We start from the raw sequence: 14,416 nt of genomic DNA on the forward strand, positions 1-14,416 counted from the left end.
TATTATCAAATGGTCATTTATGCGATATATTATCTAAACTCACCACCTTTGCAAAATATGGATCCTGACCTAATTTTATAGACATGCTCATCACTGATAAATGGCGACTGTAAATGCTAATAATTTTGAGGTGCCCACTTGGTAAGCAAATGTTTTCAACCGAGAGGAATAGAGCAATTGATTTAATAGTGCACTATGTTACACTCAGTCATTCCCATTCCGGATTGGAATTATATGCGTTTTTATTAATACAACTCCTAATTTTCAATCTTATTATAATATTAAAAATGACCAAAAAATCAACAGCACAATGCCACAAACAGTGAAACTGTACATTCTTTCTTTCTCCGATCAGAGCAAATGTTATTAAATATGAAAAAATGTTTAATGTTTTACAGGGCTGGGAAACCCCCTCCTGGACTTCATTTAGATGTCCTCAAAGAGGGCAAAATGATTCAGGTAAGTGTAGTCAACCATGTCTAAGTTTGCATTCAGTGGATGTGGCTGGTTGCAGTAAGGTATGCCTACCCTCTACCAGGGTGGCAGATATTATAGGGAAAATGACCAAAAGCCAGAGATATGAAAATGACTGTCTATTTATCTTAAGACATATACCCCTGCAAACATACTTCACTGTTACACAGGGTAACAAATAGTATCCAGCTTTTACTAGTTTATCATGAGAACTGATTTACCATTTATAGGTTGCTCAAACACACCATGCTCATTAGTACCACCAGCGTGTACGCTGGCGGTACTCATGGTTTTAGTCTCGACCCGTCTCGTACGGCTCCGTAAGCTCCGCCGGCTCCATTGGCTCCGCAGGGTGTCGTGGGATACAAGTCACCGTTACCGCTTCTCCTCCTAGACCGCAAGGACCTGTGTCCCCCTCTCTTGGATTTAGGTCACATATAATCTCAACTTGAACCCCCTTGTATTTTTGTCTCAGTCGGTGCTTTGGCCTGGGCGTGACGCTCGTTGAAACGCACCCTTGTCAAAATTTTGGAAAATTCAATGCTAAATATTTCCCAAACCGAAGGAATTATCGGAAAAATTACTACAAAAGTCTGACTGAAAGTCATATGTGGAGATTCCAAATATGCCCTGAGATTTGACTTTTGACCTTTATTTCAAGGTCAAACGGGCCAAAGTTTTCTAAAAATGGGACTTTTCTGCAAAAAAAATATTTGTTTGTACCAATTTTCAGAAACTACACAGACCTAAGCTCTCATATTATGGTGAGGGGTTACAATCAGGGACTCCTTTCATCTTTGAGAGTTTGGGGTCAATAGGTGCATTTTCATGGGAGAAGAGGCCATTAGATATGAAACTGAAAACTTTCTCAAATTCTGGAACCGTAAATGCCAGAGACCTTTTGAATTTTGCAATTTGTAGGACTTGTCAAGCACAATACTGGAGGTGGTGTCCACGTTTTTGTTTTCGATACGGTTTAGGCGTTGCGCTGTATAAAAAAGTACAACGCAATATTCAGTGGTGAAAATAAAATGTGAATTACTCCAAAATTAGCAGAGATATGCTCATAGTTCCTATTGAACTTGAACAGGAAGTCGTATACTGGCAATCTAACTGTGACCTTGAAATTGACCTTTGACCTACTTTTTATTCTGAACTGCACTTTGCAAATTTTCTGATCTTCATATCTCCAAAACTGGCAAAGATACGACCAGTTACTATTGAACTTGATTAGGAAGTCATATACTTGCAATCTAACTGTGACCCTGAAATTGACCTTTGACCTAATTTTCACCATTAACTGAACTTTGCAAATTTTCTATCCTTTATATCTCGAAAACTGGCAGAGATACACCCGAAGTTACTGTTGAACTTGAATAGGAAGTCATATAGTGGCAATCTAACTATGACCTTGAAATTGAGCTTTGACCTACTTTTTATGATGAACTGCACCTTGCATGTTTTCTGGAATTTATATCTCCAAAATTTGCAAAGAAACTCCCATGGTTACTATTTAACTTGAATAGGAAGTCATATACTGTGACCTTGAAATTGACCTTTGACCTACTTTTTCACCAAGAACTGAACTTTGCAAATTTTCTATCCTTTATATCTTGAAAACTGGCAGAGATACACCCAAAGTTACTGTTGAACTTGAATAGGAAGTCATATACTGGCAATCTAACTATGACCTTGAAATTGAGCTTTGACCTACTTTTTATGATGACCTGCACCTTGCATGTTTTCTGGCATTTATATCTTCAAAATTGGCAAAGAAATTCCCATGGTTACTATTGAACTTGAATAGGAAGTCATATACTGTGACCTTAAAATTGACCTTTGACCTACTTTTTCACCAAGAACTGAACTTTGCATATTTTCTTGCCCCTCATATCTTCAAAACTAGCAGAGATATGCCCATAGTGTTGCCCAAGGTTTACTCTTTTATCAGCATACTACAGATGCAACAATGATAACACATTTCAAGGAAAACCAATAGGTCTATTATGGAGCGCCATTCACGCAAAAAATGCAGACGTCAATTCAACAATCTATCGGCACTATTTAACAGCCAAAACCTACTTTAACTATCTAAACTTAATTCTACTAAATTAGTTGTGGTCATTTTTTCATCATCAAAATCTAACAATCAATAATAACGATTCAAAAGTCAGTTACTGCAACTCAACAATCAGTCACCGCAAATCAACAATCAGTTACTGCAACTCAACAATCAGTCACCGCAACTCAACAATCAGTCACCGCAACTCAACAATGTATCAATGTATTTTTGCGTGAATGGCGTGAAAGCATGGTGCGCCATTCACGCAAAAAATACAGACGTCAAATCAACAATCTACCGGCACTATTTAACCAAAACCTACTTTAACTATCTAAACTTAATTCTACTAAATAAGTTGTGGTCATTTTAATCATTCGTCAAAATCTAACAGTCAATAAACGATTCAAAAGTCAGTTACCGCAACTCAACAATGCATTTTTTGCGTGAATGGCGCGAATGCATGGTGCGCCATTCACGCAAAAAATGCAGACGTCAACTCAACAATCAGTTGCCGTAACTCAACAATCAGTTGTCGCAAACGGTCATTCGCGGACTTAACACCAGATGGCGCGTGCGCACCGTCAGCGATCTGAAACGTCCTTGACCTTTTCCATGTTTTCAATTCCGCATATTATGGGAGTACATGTGGTTCATCGTGTTCGTATTGTCATGATATAGTTAAGTATATAATAGTAGGATTGCGTTCAATCACATCATACTGAAATTAGATATGGCAATGAACCACATGTAGTTCCTACTCGAATAATATGCGGAATAGCACAGGTCTCAAACTACTGCGCATGCGCGAAAAGTACGCTGTTTGAAATAAACAAATACATTTATTTTCTCTTCACAAATAGGGTAATTCCTTTCGCATTTATAGTGTTATATGTGGCACCAAGGGGATTTTCCACCCCTCCCCCACTCTTGATTAATAAAATTATCCATCGGGAGGAATGAAAATTATATTGCAAAATACATTAAAAATTGCAGATAATGCTGTGAGGATATTCTAGGGAGTCATGCCGATACTCCCCCGTACTTATACTCCCCCGCACCGATACTTCTCCTTAGTAAATTTTTGCATTATGCACGTCAATACGACCTCACACCGATAGATCCCCGCATCAATAAATCCCCTCTAGAATTGCCGTTAGGCCTATACGCGCACCGTTACTCCCCCGCAACGATACTCCCCGCATTATTACTCCTCCTATGCAATTTCCACGAAACTGAGGGTCTGGGTAACGGAGAGTCATCCATCCATTTAATTATAGGCTACAGGTTAGGGTCAATCGACGTAAGTGGGTCAAAATCTAGGGCGGGGCTGAATTACCTATATGCAAATTGATGGGAACCGGACTGTCTATCATGGGAGAGTCTGTCACCTTGCATCGATTTTTTTCACATATAGATTTGAAAAATTGGTCAACGACTCGGAAGCACGGCCTACATTGTATAAGAAATACTTTTTTCAAATGGAAAAACGCTTTGGATATTGGTGAGATAAGTGAAAAAAAATGGCCACAGGGAGATCCTTGGTGATGTTGTTTTTATGCTATTGCGCAGTGCATACAAATCTTAATTGCTTACAATTGAGCATCGGTATTATACAAAAGAAGCCGCAAAGTTCCTAAAAAATCTTGGGCGACAACACATTAGTCTCGGTCACAACCGGCCGCACGGGCTCTTACGACCCGTTTGAGTCCAAATTTTGCGGAGAATCTCACGTGCCACGCAAGTCCTTTATGCGAAATTTCGAGTTCGCACGTATGTAAGCACGTACGGAGGATACTAAACATTTCCAATAGATTCTACAAATAATCTTTGTTACGCTTTATTCTACAAATAATCTCAAGTTACGCTTGCGGCCTCGCTGTTTAAATAATCTTTAAACAGCGAGGCCGCAAGCGTAACTTGCTCCCTTCGCAAGGAGTTTGCGAGGAGTTTGCAAGTGAGACTTGCGTGGTCCAAGATGCACGTCGCAAGCAATGAAAGAGAAAGTGCCCTTTGCGTGTTGAGTACGGCGCACGCCCTCACATCTATGACGAAGTAAGTCGAAAACACGGCAGGACTGCGAGAATAAAAGGTGTGCTCACGACGCATGCTCGTGTCTCTACAATTTCGTTGTCCAACAATTTTCAAAAATTTTGAATTTTGCTCAGTTCAGATTCTAATATGCCTCCAAAAGACAAGGGAAAGAAGTTTAAGAGCAGAAAAGAACGTTGGAGAAAGATAACAGAAAACGAAGCGCTTTAGCACTGCTTTTTTATTATTTAATAATTAAACAAAATCATCGTTGCCTGAGGAAAAGACATAGCTGCGTCATCTTAGATTAAAACTAACTTTGCCTTAAGTAAATAAATAAAAGGGCGTATAATATAAATACGGTAACTACAGTAGGAGAACAATATTAATTTTGCACAAACATTTCTCAAATTTACAAGGCATAGCTGTAGGCCTACGGACTGTTAAGCTGCACGCAAAGTCTGAGATCGACTTCGAGTAAAGCCCTTTATTTTCCCCAATATATTTCGAATAAAATGTGTCAATTATGTGTCCCAAGAGGGTTGTGCAACTTTGAAAAAAATAGCATAATAGAAAGGGTTTTGAAGCACGATTTGTGTCTACAAAGCCCAGGGAATCTTTGCTTTGGGGAATAGTGTTTTTGCGGAGTATTGGTACGCGGGAGTATCAGTGGGGGGGTGGGGAGGGGGGGGTTTCGATGCGGGGATGTAAAGAAGCGGGGGAGTATCGGTGCGGGGGAGTATTGGTGCGGTGATGTAAAGAAGCGCGGGAGTATCGGATGCGGGGACGTATAGGCATTCTAGTCGGTGGCGAACTCGGCCAATATAAAAATTTTAACTTCGTCTTACGATTTTGGAGCGCCTGTTCTAATTTTTGAAAGCGAGGCAATGGAACCAAACGATACGAATCTCATAAAAATTGATATTTTTTAATAGAGGTTATAGCCGGGCGTACATCAAAAGGCGACTCGTTTATTATTGTGATATGTAATAATAATTAATATAAAAGATACGATATAATAGGTTCTTGTCGAATAGCTTTATTGATTTTTTTAAGTATTTGGAGATTAAAAACACAATTTAAGCTGAATGGTTTCAAATCGAGGCACCACGTATTTTAATACTGTTAAAACGATGGAAAAGGTCAAGGACGTTTCAGATCGCTGACGGTGCGCGCGCCATCTGGTGTTAAGTCCGCGAATGACCGTTTGCAGTAACTGATTGTTGAGTTGCTGTAACTGATTGTTGAGTTGCGATAACTGATTGTTGAGTTGCGGTGACTGATTGTTGAGTTGCGGTAATTGACTTTTGAATCGTTTATTGATTGTTAGATTTTGACGAATGATTAAAATGACCAAAACTAATTTAGTAGAATTAAGTTTAGATAGTTAAAGTAGGTTTTGGTTGTTAAATAGTGCCGATAGATTGTTGAATTGACTTCTGCATTTTTTGCGTGAATGGCGTTATATAGTCTATTGTCTAGAAAATCACAGGAGTGATCAATGTTAGGAAAATACAGGTCAATTCCAAAATCTGCATGATTGGACCATTTTTAGTTTTTGCATTTTTTCATATATTTTGAGAACTCTTGTTGATTGCATTTAATAGAGCTTGTTAAGCACAAGACTGGAGGTGGTGTCCCTTTTTTTGGGGGGTTTTCCATACGAATGCGCTTACTCCAGCTGGTGGTACAATATCCGGAGGCGGTATCGCCTCTCTGATCCTCTAGTTTTACATATTTGTGAACAGTTGGTGTATTGTTAAAAGCAATTGCAACTTATTTTATCAAAGAATGCAATTAAACTGTCAAAAGTTAATTGTACTAATTTATGGCTATTCCATTTCAGAAATTAATGATTGACGAGAAAAAGTGTTATTTCTTTGGCCGCAATAAACAGCTGTGTGATTTCTGCATTGACCATGCCTCCTGCTCTCGTGTTCATGCAGCTTTAGTGTGGCACAAACACCTAGGACGACCCTTTATCATAGACCTGGGGAGCAGTAAGTATATTTTAACATCATGGTGAACGTCATTTGTAGTTATATTTTTATTAAAATTGTTGTTGTGAGTTTAGCATCCTTTATCACCATGTACATAATGTACATCATTACACCACTACACCTGATGTAGCATGTAAGTCATACTGAAACAAGTGAATATCAACGACTATGATTCTTTTTTGCATTACTGTTTTTTGTCTGATAAAGAAAATTTATGTATGTTCAAAGATTATTTTGATTGTTAATTATATTGAAGAAAATTTAAACTGTTCAGTTTTTGCACTAACTGAAATGGTCTCTGGATCCAGTAGGACGAAGTCCCAAGTGTTGGGATGAATGCTTTAACAGGTGTGCTTTTACCTGTAAAAATTGAACAGTTTATATTTTCCTCAATATGAATAACAGTATTCCACAGATCAACTTCCATCAGGATTGATTGGTGTTTGTTTTCCAGCACATGGTACTTTCATAGGTCACATCAGGCTTGACCTGAAGAAACCTCAGCAAGTCCCAATAGACAGTGAACTCCACTTTGGTGCCTCCTCGCGGGTCTATATTATCAGAGAGCGTCCTCAGATGCCATCTACTTACTCAGATGATAAAGACAAAACAGGAGAAGAGATTGGAGAAGGAGGACTGCTGGGGTTGCCAGAGTCTGAGACTGAGCTAGAGGTGATGAGGCAAACATTTAGTATGAAGAATAATGTTAACATTTTAAGAAGAAGGACATCCCCTGCAAAAATTTGTCTCATCTAATGTTCACTTTTCTAGAACATATGGTGTATATTTTTTACAGTTCTAATGTTGTTCTGTAATAAATGTAACAGTTCAAGAGCTGATTTTGGGAAGTCCTTCAGAATGTCCTAGAACAGATTAGGAACATTTTTCATTAAAAGAGAAAAATATTATGTTCTAGGACAGATTGAGAAGCGTAAGTGAGTGTTAAGTGAGACAAATTTTTGCATGGGATTTCAGCATTTTTAGTCAAAGCAACTTTAAAATGGTACACTTACAAAATTTAATAATCTCTCAGTTATATTGTATTGTATCTGATATACTGAGTAACGTTATTGAAAAAGTACTTTTACTGTTTATTCTTTTATTTTGTAAACAGAATCTAACAGAATTCAACACAGCACATAATAGAAGGATAGCTGCCATAGGAGATATAGCGGATGTCCCGATGGTGAACAGGAAGAGGCGGCGGAAATCTGTGGGGTTTAGAGAAGAGGACGAAGTCATTAATCCAGGTGAGTTAAACACATCTTAACATGTTTAAATTAAATGCTAAAACTAAATAATGATAAATTAAATGTTTCCTGCCAGCTAGGCTTGTCAGTTACATATAGGGACAGAAACCCGATTTATTTTGTTTAAAGGTATCATATCTGATATTTTCCCACCAAATACATCTTCCTCTCAGGGAAGAAACTTTTTTTTATCTAACACGCAAATCATAGCTCTACCCTTCACTGCATTTGGATTTGATGTTTTATACAATTTCTTATTATTATTATTTCATTGTTAAAGACTGATTCTGTCACTTTTAGTTGTTTTTTTTTTCACTTTCGAGGTCTGCATTGGGACAGATAGTAGCTTTGCAAGAAATGTAAATGCAGAAAATACAAATCTGAGACATATTCATACACATATAGTATACTTTTATAGAAAAAGCTGAGAATATACTCAATTGCTGCATTTTTATGAAGTTGAAGTGATTAAATTCTGGGCATTTATTTCCCTATCAAAATGGTTAAAATGAAAAAAATCAGTTTGTTATAGTTTGAACCTTTGAGATTTTTTAGAAGTTTTTTTTTTTACCCTGGGGCTAAAATAAAGTATTTTAGAGTGAGCTCATTACTGTGGGAAAACATCAGAAATACTTTTCATTAAATTTATTATATTCATGATCATATGGTACCACTATTAGTCCCATTTTGTGTTCACCAAAATTTAACAGTAACTTACAGAATTCTTGTAAATGTATAATGGTTTTATGCATTTATGATAGATCTATGAAAATGGTATCCATACAATATTTTCAAATTCCTTGCAGAGGACATTGATCCCACAGTGGGTAGATTTAGGAACATGATCAGCACTATGGTAATCCCATCAAAGGTGAGAACAGAAGGCTGCCTTGATTCACATCAGCACTGATGCAGCACTGCCATAATTGATGTTGATGGGAGAGTTGCATCAGAACTTGGTTATTTTGCTGGATATGCAGTTGTTAGGAACTGTTGCAATAATATATACCTCAGTATATACCTCAACCACAACATACTACATTCACAATATACCTCACTCACAATTAAACAAGAACAACATGAAATGTAACTGAGCAGTAGTCAAGCTTATTAATGGTTAGGCAAAATTGTTATTAATTGAGAAACAAATTTGTCACCTTAAGAACTGCATTACCAAAATAGTTTTAATGCTGTCCAATATTTTAAGATATTTTGATTATAACTTAATATAAAGTCAGTAAGAAATTTTACATTCTGCTTTTCCATTTTATTAATTTACTTATTTATGAACAATTATTATTTATTTATTTATGAACATTTATGAATGTGCCCTTTGAGATTTTTGTATATCTTGAAACAAGAGGAACTTGATAACATTTTCATCTTGCCAAGCACCTGTTATAATACATATGTGCATCATTGCACTGTCATTAGTTTACATCATGAAGGTGAACAGCACATCAAGTCAGGTGTTTTACTGCATACAGGTTTCTGGGGTTTTTAGCTGAGATATAACTTTAACATTGGTGCATATATATATTTCATTCCAGAAACCAAAGCTAGATGCAGCAGGCAGTGGGAGTTCCATGTTTCCTCAAGTTCGCCAAGGTCAAGGTCATTTTGGATCACATTTATACTCAGATCTTCCGTCAGCCACAGACGAGACTGGACTGGTGAGCAGTACATATAGCATTGCCACCAAGCTTGGTCTTCCTGTGCCAAACCTGGCACCTGACTTAGAGGAAGTGTCCAGCTCCATGCTGCAGATAGCACCTGCTCCTGCTGTGGTCAGTATGGACATTGAACAGAAAGAACCCAAGAAGAAAAAATATGCCAAGGAAGCTTGGCCTGGGAAAAGACCTACTCCTGCCTTACTGGTGTAATATCATCTTGGTATTACATGTGGATTTATGTCAACAAGCCTATGTCATATTTTCCTGTGTTTTTAGAAGCATTCATTAATGCAGTTGTGCATGAGGTTTAATGTCATTTGTCTTTGTCAAAAAAATTAGATCATTTCATCATTCCATTGTCAAGTTAATAATATAGAGACTCTGAACAATATCAAGCAATTGAACTTGATTAATGTTAGTTTGCCAGAAAAGTGGGCTGCTTGTGGTTTCTGCATTAGAAATCCAGCCCAAGGGCCCTTTGAAAGAGACACTGGGGGCAAGACATGCGTGTTCATCTACACAAGGATAGGTTAAGGGTAGAATATCAAGGTTGAATACCATTTTGTGTTCAACTATGACTTTCACAGTGGTGCCCTATAAGAAAATTAGGAGGTACATCATTTCTGTGTGCATTTTATTGTTACTTGATGGTTTTTGACCTTTTATAATGGTCCAGGTACACTGCATACATCTGGTAGTGTGGAAAATAGATGGACTTGGGTAAAGGCTTAGTATATGTCAGGTAGCATGGGGTTGCCCACCTGTACTAGTCAGGTGAGAGAAGTGATGTCAGGTGAGCAAGAAAACTTTTTACTGAACTCAGAAGCCAGCCAGGGCCGTGCATTTCACAAGGGGAATTTCAGGAACTGAAGACTTGTGCTCTTTATGATGTGGGAATCTGTTTGTTTGCCTGAACTTTGATGTATTCATGAAATGCAAATGATCATTTGTATATATATATGTAGCATAAGGTTCTGATCATGGAAGATTTCACCACATGTGCCATATACTATGGTAATTTCAGTACAATTTGTCCATCACCAGTGTATGGTGCAGGATATTGTAAGGAGCACACCATAGCCAGTAACATGGTGACCAGAGGGTCACTTGGGGTGCCAATGTAGAGCTTATGTCAGCAGAGTTATTGAATGAAAAAACATGCACTTGGTTCACTCCATAGTATATTGCTTTGGAAGAGGAAATTTGTTCCTGGTGCACACAGAGAATAGATTGGAATAAAGTTACAGGTTGAGTAGAATAACAGTGCATAACAGTTGGTATGGGTATGTTTGTATGTGGTTTTTATAAAAATGGAACGTGCAAAGATACAGATTAGAAAGCAAATGGCCATTAAATTGCACTGCTTGGCAGAAAGCACTTAATTCACCTGTGAGTTATCCTTCGACAAGGTAATACAGTTGAAAAGAGCACATTTACTACAAAGATAAGGAAAAGTAACAAGACCTTAATTGGTGTTAAATTAAACTCTTTATTTCGTCCAAACCCAGCTCCTAATTCTGGAAGTAAATATATTTTCGGGTACCTGCCAGTTTTAATGTTGGCACAAACCCTAGTTTTTATCGCATTTTTGATTGTACGTTTTATTTGAAAGTTCAACATCTTCAAAAAACGAGCGACTGCAATAATCCATTGCCGACATAGACGGCTATGACTGGCAGCTTATTCCCTAGTCGTGATGTCAAACCTGGGCTGTGTTGTAGACTTCAAACTTAACATTTACCTCAGAGACGAAATCAGTCCATAACGGTAGTGTAGTGCTTACTGAAGCGTACTTTTACCATTGCAAAGGTACATCACTGGAAGTAACGCAATTCTGCAATCATATTGCTGACTCTTAATTATTTAGTCATCGTTGCAACCTAGGTAACATGAAATTCTGAATTATATATTATACAAAGATCGTTTAGAAATAAAAAAATATGCATTATCTGTTGTGGATATTTGTTAATTAAAAAGCTTATGTAACATTTAATGTGTTAATCGGAAGAGATGTAATTGATGTACTCGTAGCGTGTCTGTGTGGTGTACCATGGCTGTGTGTTGAGATCTACCTGAGTAGTCAGGATAAGTGAAGGCAGGAAGGACCTAGTGAGGGGGGGGGGTCGAGTAGTGTGGAGGTCTGGTTTTCCAATATGTCTGTCTGCAGCCAAAACACTATTCGGGAAGCTATTAGACACTTTGAAATGCTCCCCCATTAAACAAATTTGGTGCAAAAGAAGCACTTGTTAACCAACCTATTGCAGCGATTATTTTACTTGGCACTGGAAATAGGACTGCATCAGTGCTTTACTTCAATCGTCAATCATTGACACAAAATGTCGTGCTCTGTATTTCTTATTTCTTTAACTTGAATTATTTTATTTCATCCGTTCTATTTATTTATTTAATTGCGTATATTATTAATGTCGTTGTTAAAGTTAATTTACAAATGCATGCAACTGATGCTTTTTGTACGTAAAGTATGAAATTCGTAGTTTTTGCGAAATTCGTAGTTTTAGGCACAGAGAAGCTTAAGGGATCCTTCAGAAGGATGCTAAAAATAGCCTGACATTGGCATTTCTTTAAAGATGCACACAAAGTCATTTTTTGTCACAAAAACCAACCAAATGCCAGCATATAGTTTCAAGTAGTATAACTAAGAGAATTACCAAAAGGCATTGTTTAATTTTACCCGAAAATGATGTTTGAACGGATTTTTCTGCTGGCATTCTAAGCTGTATGTCAATGGGGCAGGAAAGTAGGTCACGAAAGTAGGTTAAATTTACAACCAAAAATTTAAAGGAAGGAGCAGTCTAAAGGTCTTTTATGGCTGATCGAGTGATCTATTCAGTTTATCCCTTGGCATGTCGAATTTATTTGAGTCATATAAGAATCTAGTAAAAGTGGTTTACATGTCTTACTGGGAATCCACGCTCCACCGATGCTCGGTTCGTATGTACCTTTAAGAATATATCAGTCCGAAATATTTTCAGTGGTACAAGTTTACAGTATCTTTTCTGGGACTTTTGCGCCAATTGGATTTTCTTTTACAAAAAAAAATAATAATAATAATAAATAAATAAATAAAAAATAATAATAAAATGAATAAAATAATAATTATTATAATAATTCTCCAACTCACGCATGAATGTTTTATGTTTTTTAACATTTTCAATTCCCTGATTTAGTGCTAAATGATTCCCAAGTCTCTGAGACCGCCATGTTTTTAACCTCGGAAAGAAATATCGACATCAGTGGTTTTTTTAAAGGTATTTATCATTTCAGAGGTCTGAATCGAGAAAGATTAGTCCTTTTGCAGGATATTTAAACATGAAAGTACGACTTGGGACGTTGTCAAACACGCTCACAGTATACTTTTAATAATCTCTACCAAAAGGGATATTTGATATTGGACTGCAAATTATTGTAGGTGCATGCATTTATTGAAAATCTATTTCTTAAACTTTTGATTTCGAGCAAAGAAAGCCTAACAAAACTACAGTCCAACGCGCCAAGGCTTGACCAGTGCTTCTTTTATGCTGTATTTGAATAGAAACTTGTGATTTTTGATGTTGCGAAGTGTTACTTTGTCTGACTTTTGTGACCTTGTCACTTGCCCACAAGTTGTTTTATTTTATTTAAATAGACTCAAGGACACAATGAAAAGTTCTATATTTAGACCCTCGGGCAAAAGAAAACATGGTTCGTCTTACCCTTTGGGTGTTATTTTCATAAAATAAATTCAATTTAACTTTGTTTATCAAATCCCCCGTGTGTTGTATTTTAGTTACGGCGTATCTTACATTAATATGCAACATTGAGACAGAGTAAAAAAAAAACACGTCTGATGATGACGAATCGATTTCTCCGCGCCTCTCCTTAACTTGCTTACATAAAGCGTGACGTCACGTTTGCTATGCCAACGACGTGCTCCTAGTCTTTATAACACAGTGAACGCTCAAGTAAAATGTCACTCAAAATAGCCGATTTACAATTCATGCTTAAATTGTATTTCTCAAAGAATTCTGTAACAAGTGTCGGGTGTACAGTCAATAGTGAGGACAATTAATGTAGGCCAGATTTAGCAAGAACATTCAGCCGCTATGAATAAATCCTTACTATTTGTATCAACATAAAAGCTTCTATACTGCAATTACTTATACAATGCACAATATATGTCTAATATCTGGGACAGAGTTGGCTAAGTCTGCTGCGGGCTACTTGGTGGGTTAAAAATCACTTATAATAAAGTGCGTTTAAGCTTTTGCCAGCCAGGTGCTTGAAGTAAAACTTTTCCATGTTAGAATTAATACAACTGTTTTCTGTGCGATTTAACATTCATACGTGTCGGGTCATATTGACTTGACTTTCACAAGCACGAAAATGTGAATAGTAACATAGAAGAAACGATGCGCAAATATTAGAAGTGACTGTGTAAACAGAATGTGTTGAATTGGTATAGTGACAATGTATAGCAACATCGGAGTTGGGACGTAAAGTAACAAAATTAGCAAACCATACACAAAGCCAGGAACGGGGGGTGAACAATGGGACCCAGGGGGCGGAAAATGAATGTTTGCAAATTTTGCCTTAACAAGCTTAACGAGGTGATGGTGCTGATCAACAAATAATGATTTGACCACAGAGTTCAAACCTAACGTGGAGCACAAGAGTGCTGGTCGAAGTTTCAAAATTCTGGATGGCAATATGCTCATGCTGATATCTAGGACGAATAAAACGTTGTACTTCGTCCAAGTACTGATCATCAGATATTTTCGAACCCTTGTCTACAGTGTGTTTATATTCTTACATGTGTATTTATTTTCCAAAATCCCAATTTGTAAGATAAATTTAGATTGGGCTAACAATCCTAATTTGCCGAAAGAATGTCAAAGTTTTAATAAAATGTGAAAATATTTAGGAATGTTT

At 37.1% G+C, this 14,416-nt stretch overlaps 1 protein-coding gene across 1 annotated transcript; it reads left to right on the forward strand.

Annotated features, from left to right (window-relative positions):
* Window positions 1-56: 56 nt before the first annotated feature.
* Window positions 57-11,435, forward strand: LOC106173871 (nuclear inhibitor of protein phosphatase 1). The gene is made up of 7 exons (XM_013555169.2): window positions 57-141; window positions 399-459; window positions 6,411-6,564; window positions 7,019-7,236; window positions 7,679-7,814; window positions 8,621-8,685; window positions 9,365-11,435. The coding sequence occupies exons 1-7, from the start codon at window positions 101-103 to the stop codon at window positions 9,695-9,697; spliced, it is 1,008 nt and encodes a 335-aa protein (XP_013410623.1). The 5' UTR covers window positions 57-100; the 3' UTR covers window positions 9,698-11,435.
* Window positions 11,436-14,416: the final 2,981 nt, after the last annotated feature.

This window comes from Lingula anatina, chromosome 1 (assembly GCF_051362555.1).
Source record: "Lingula anatina isolate TDL-2025a chromosome 1, LinAna3.0, whole genome shotgun sequence".
Taxonomy (NCBI): domain Eukaryota; kingdom Metazoa; phylum Brachiopoda; class Lingulata; order Lingulida; family Lingulidae; genus Lingula; species Lingula anatina.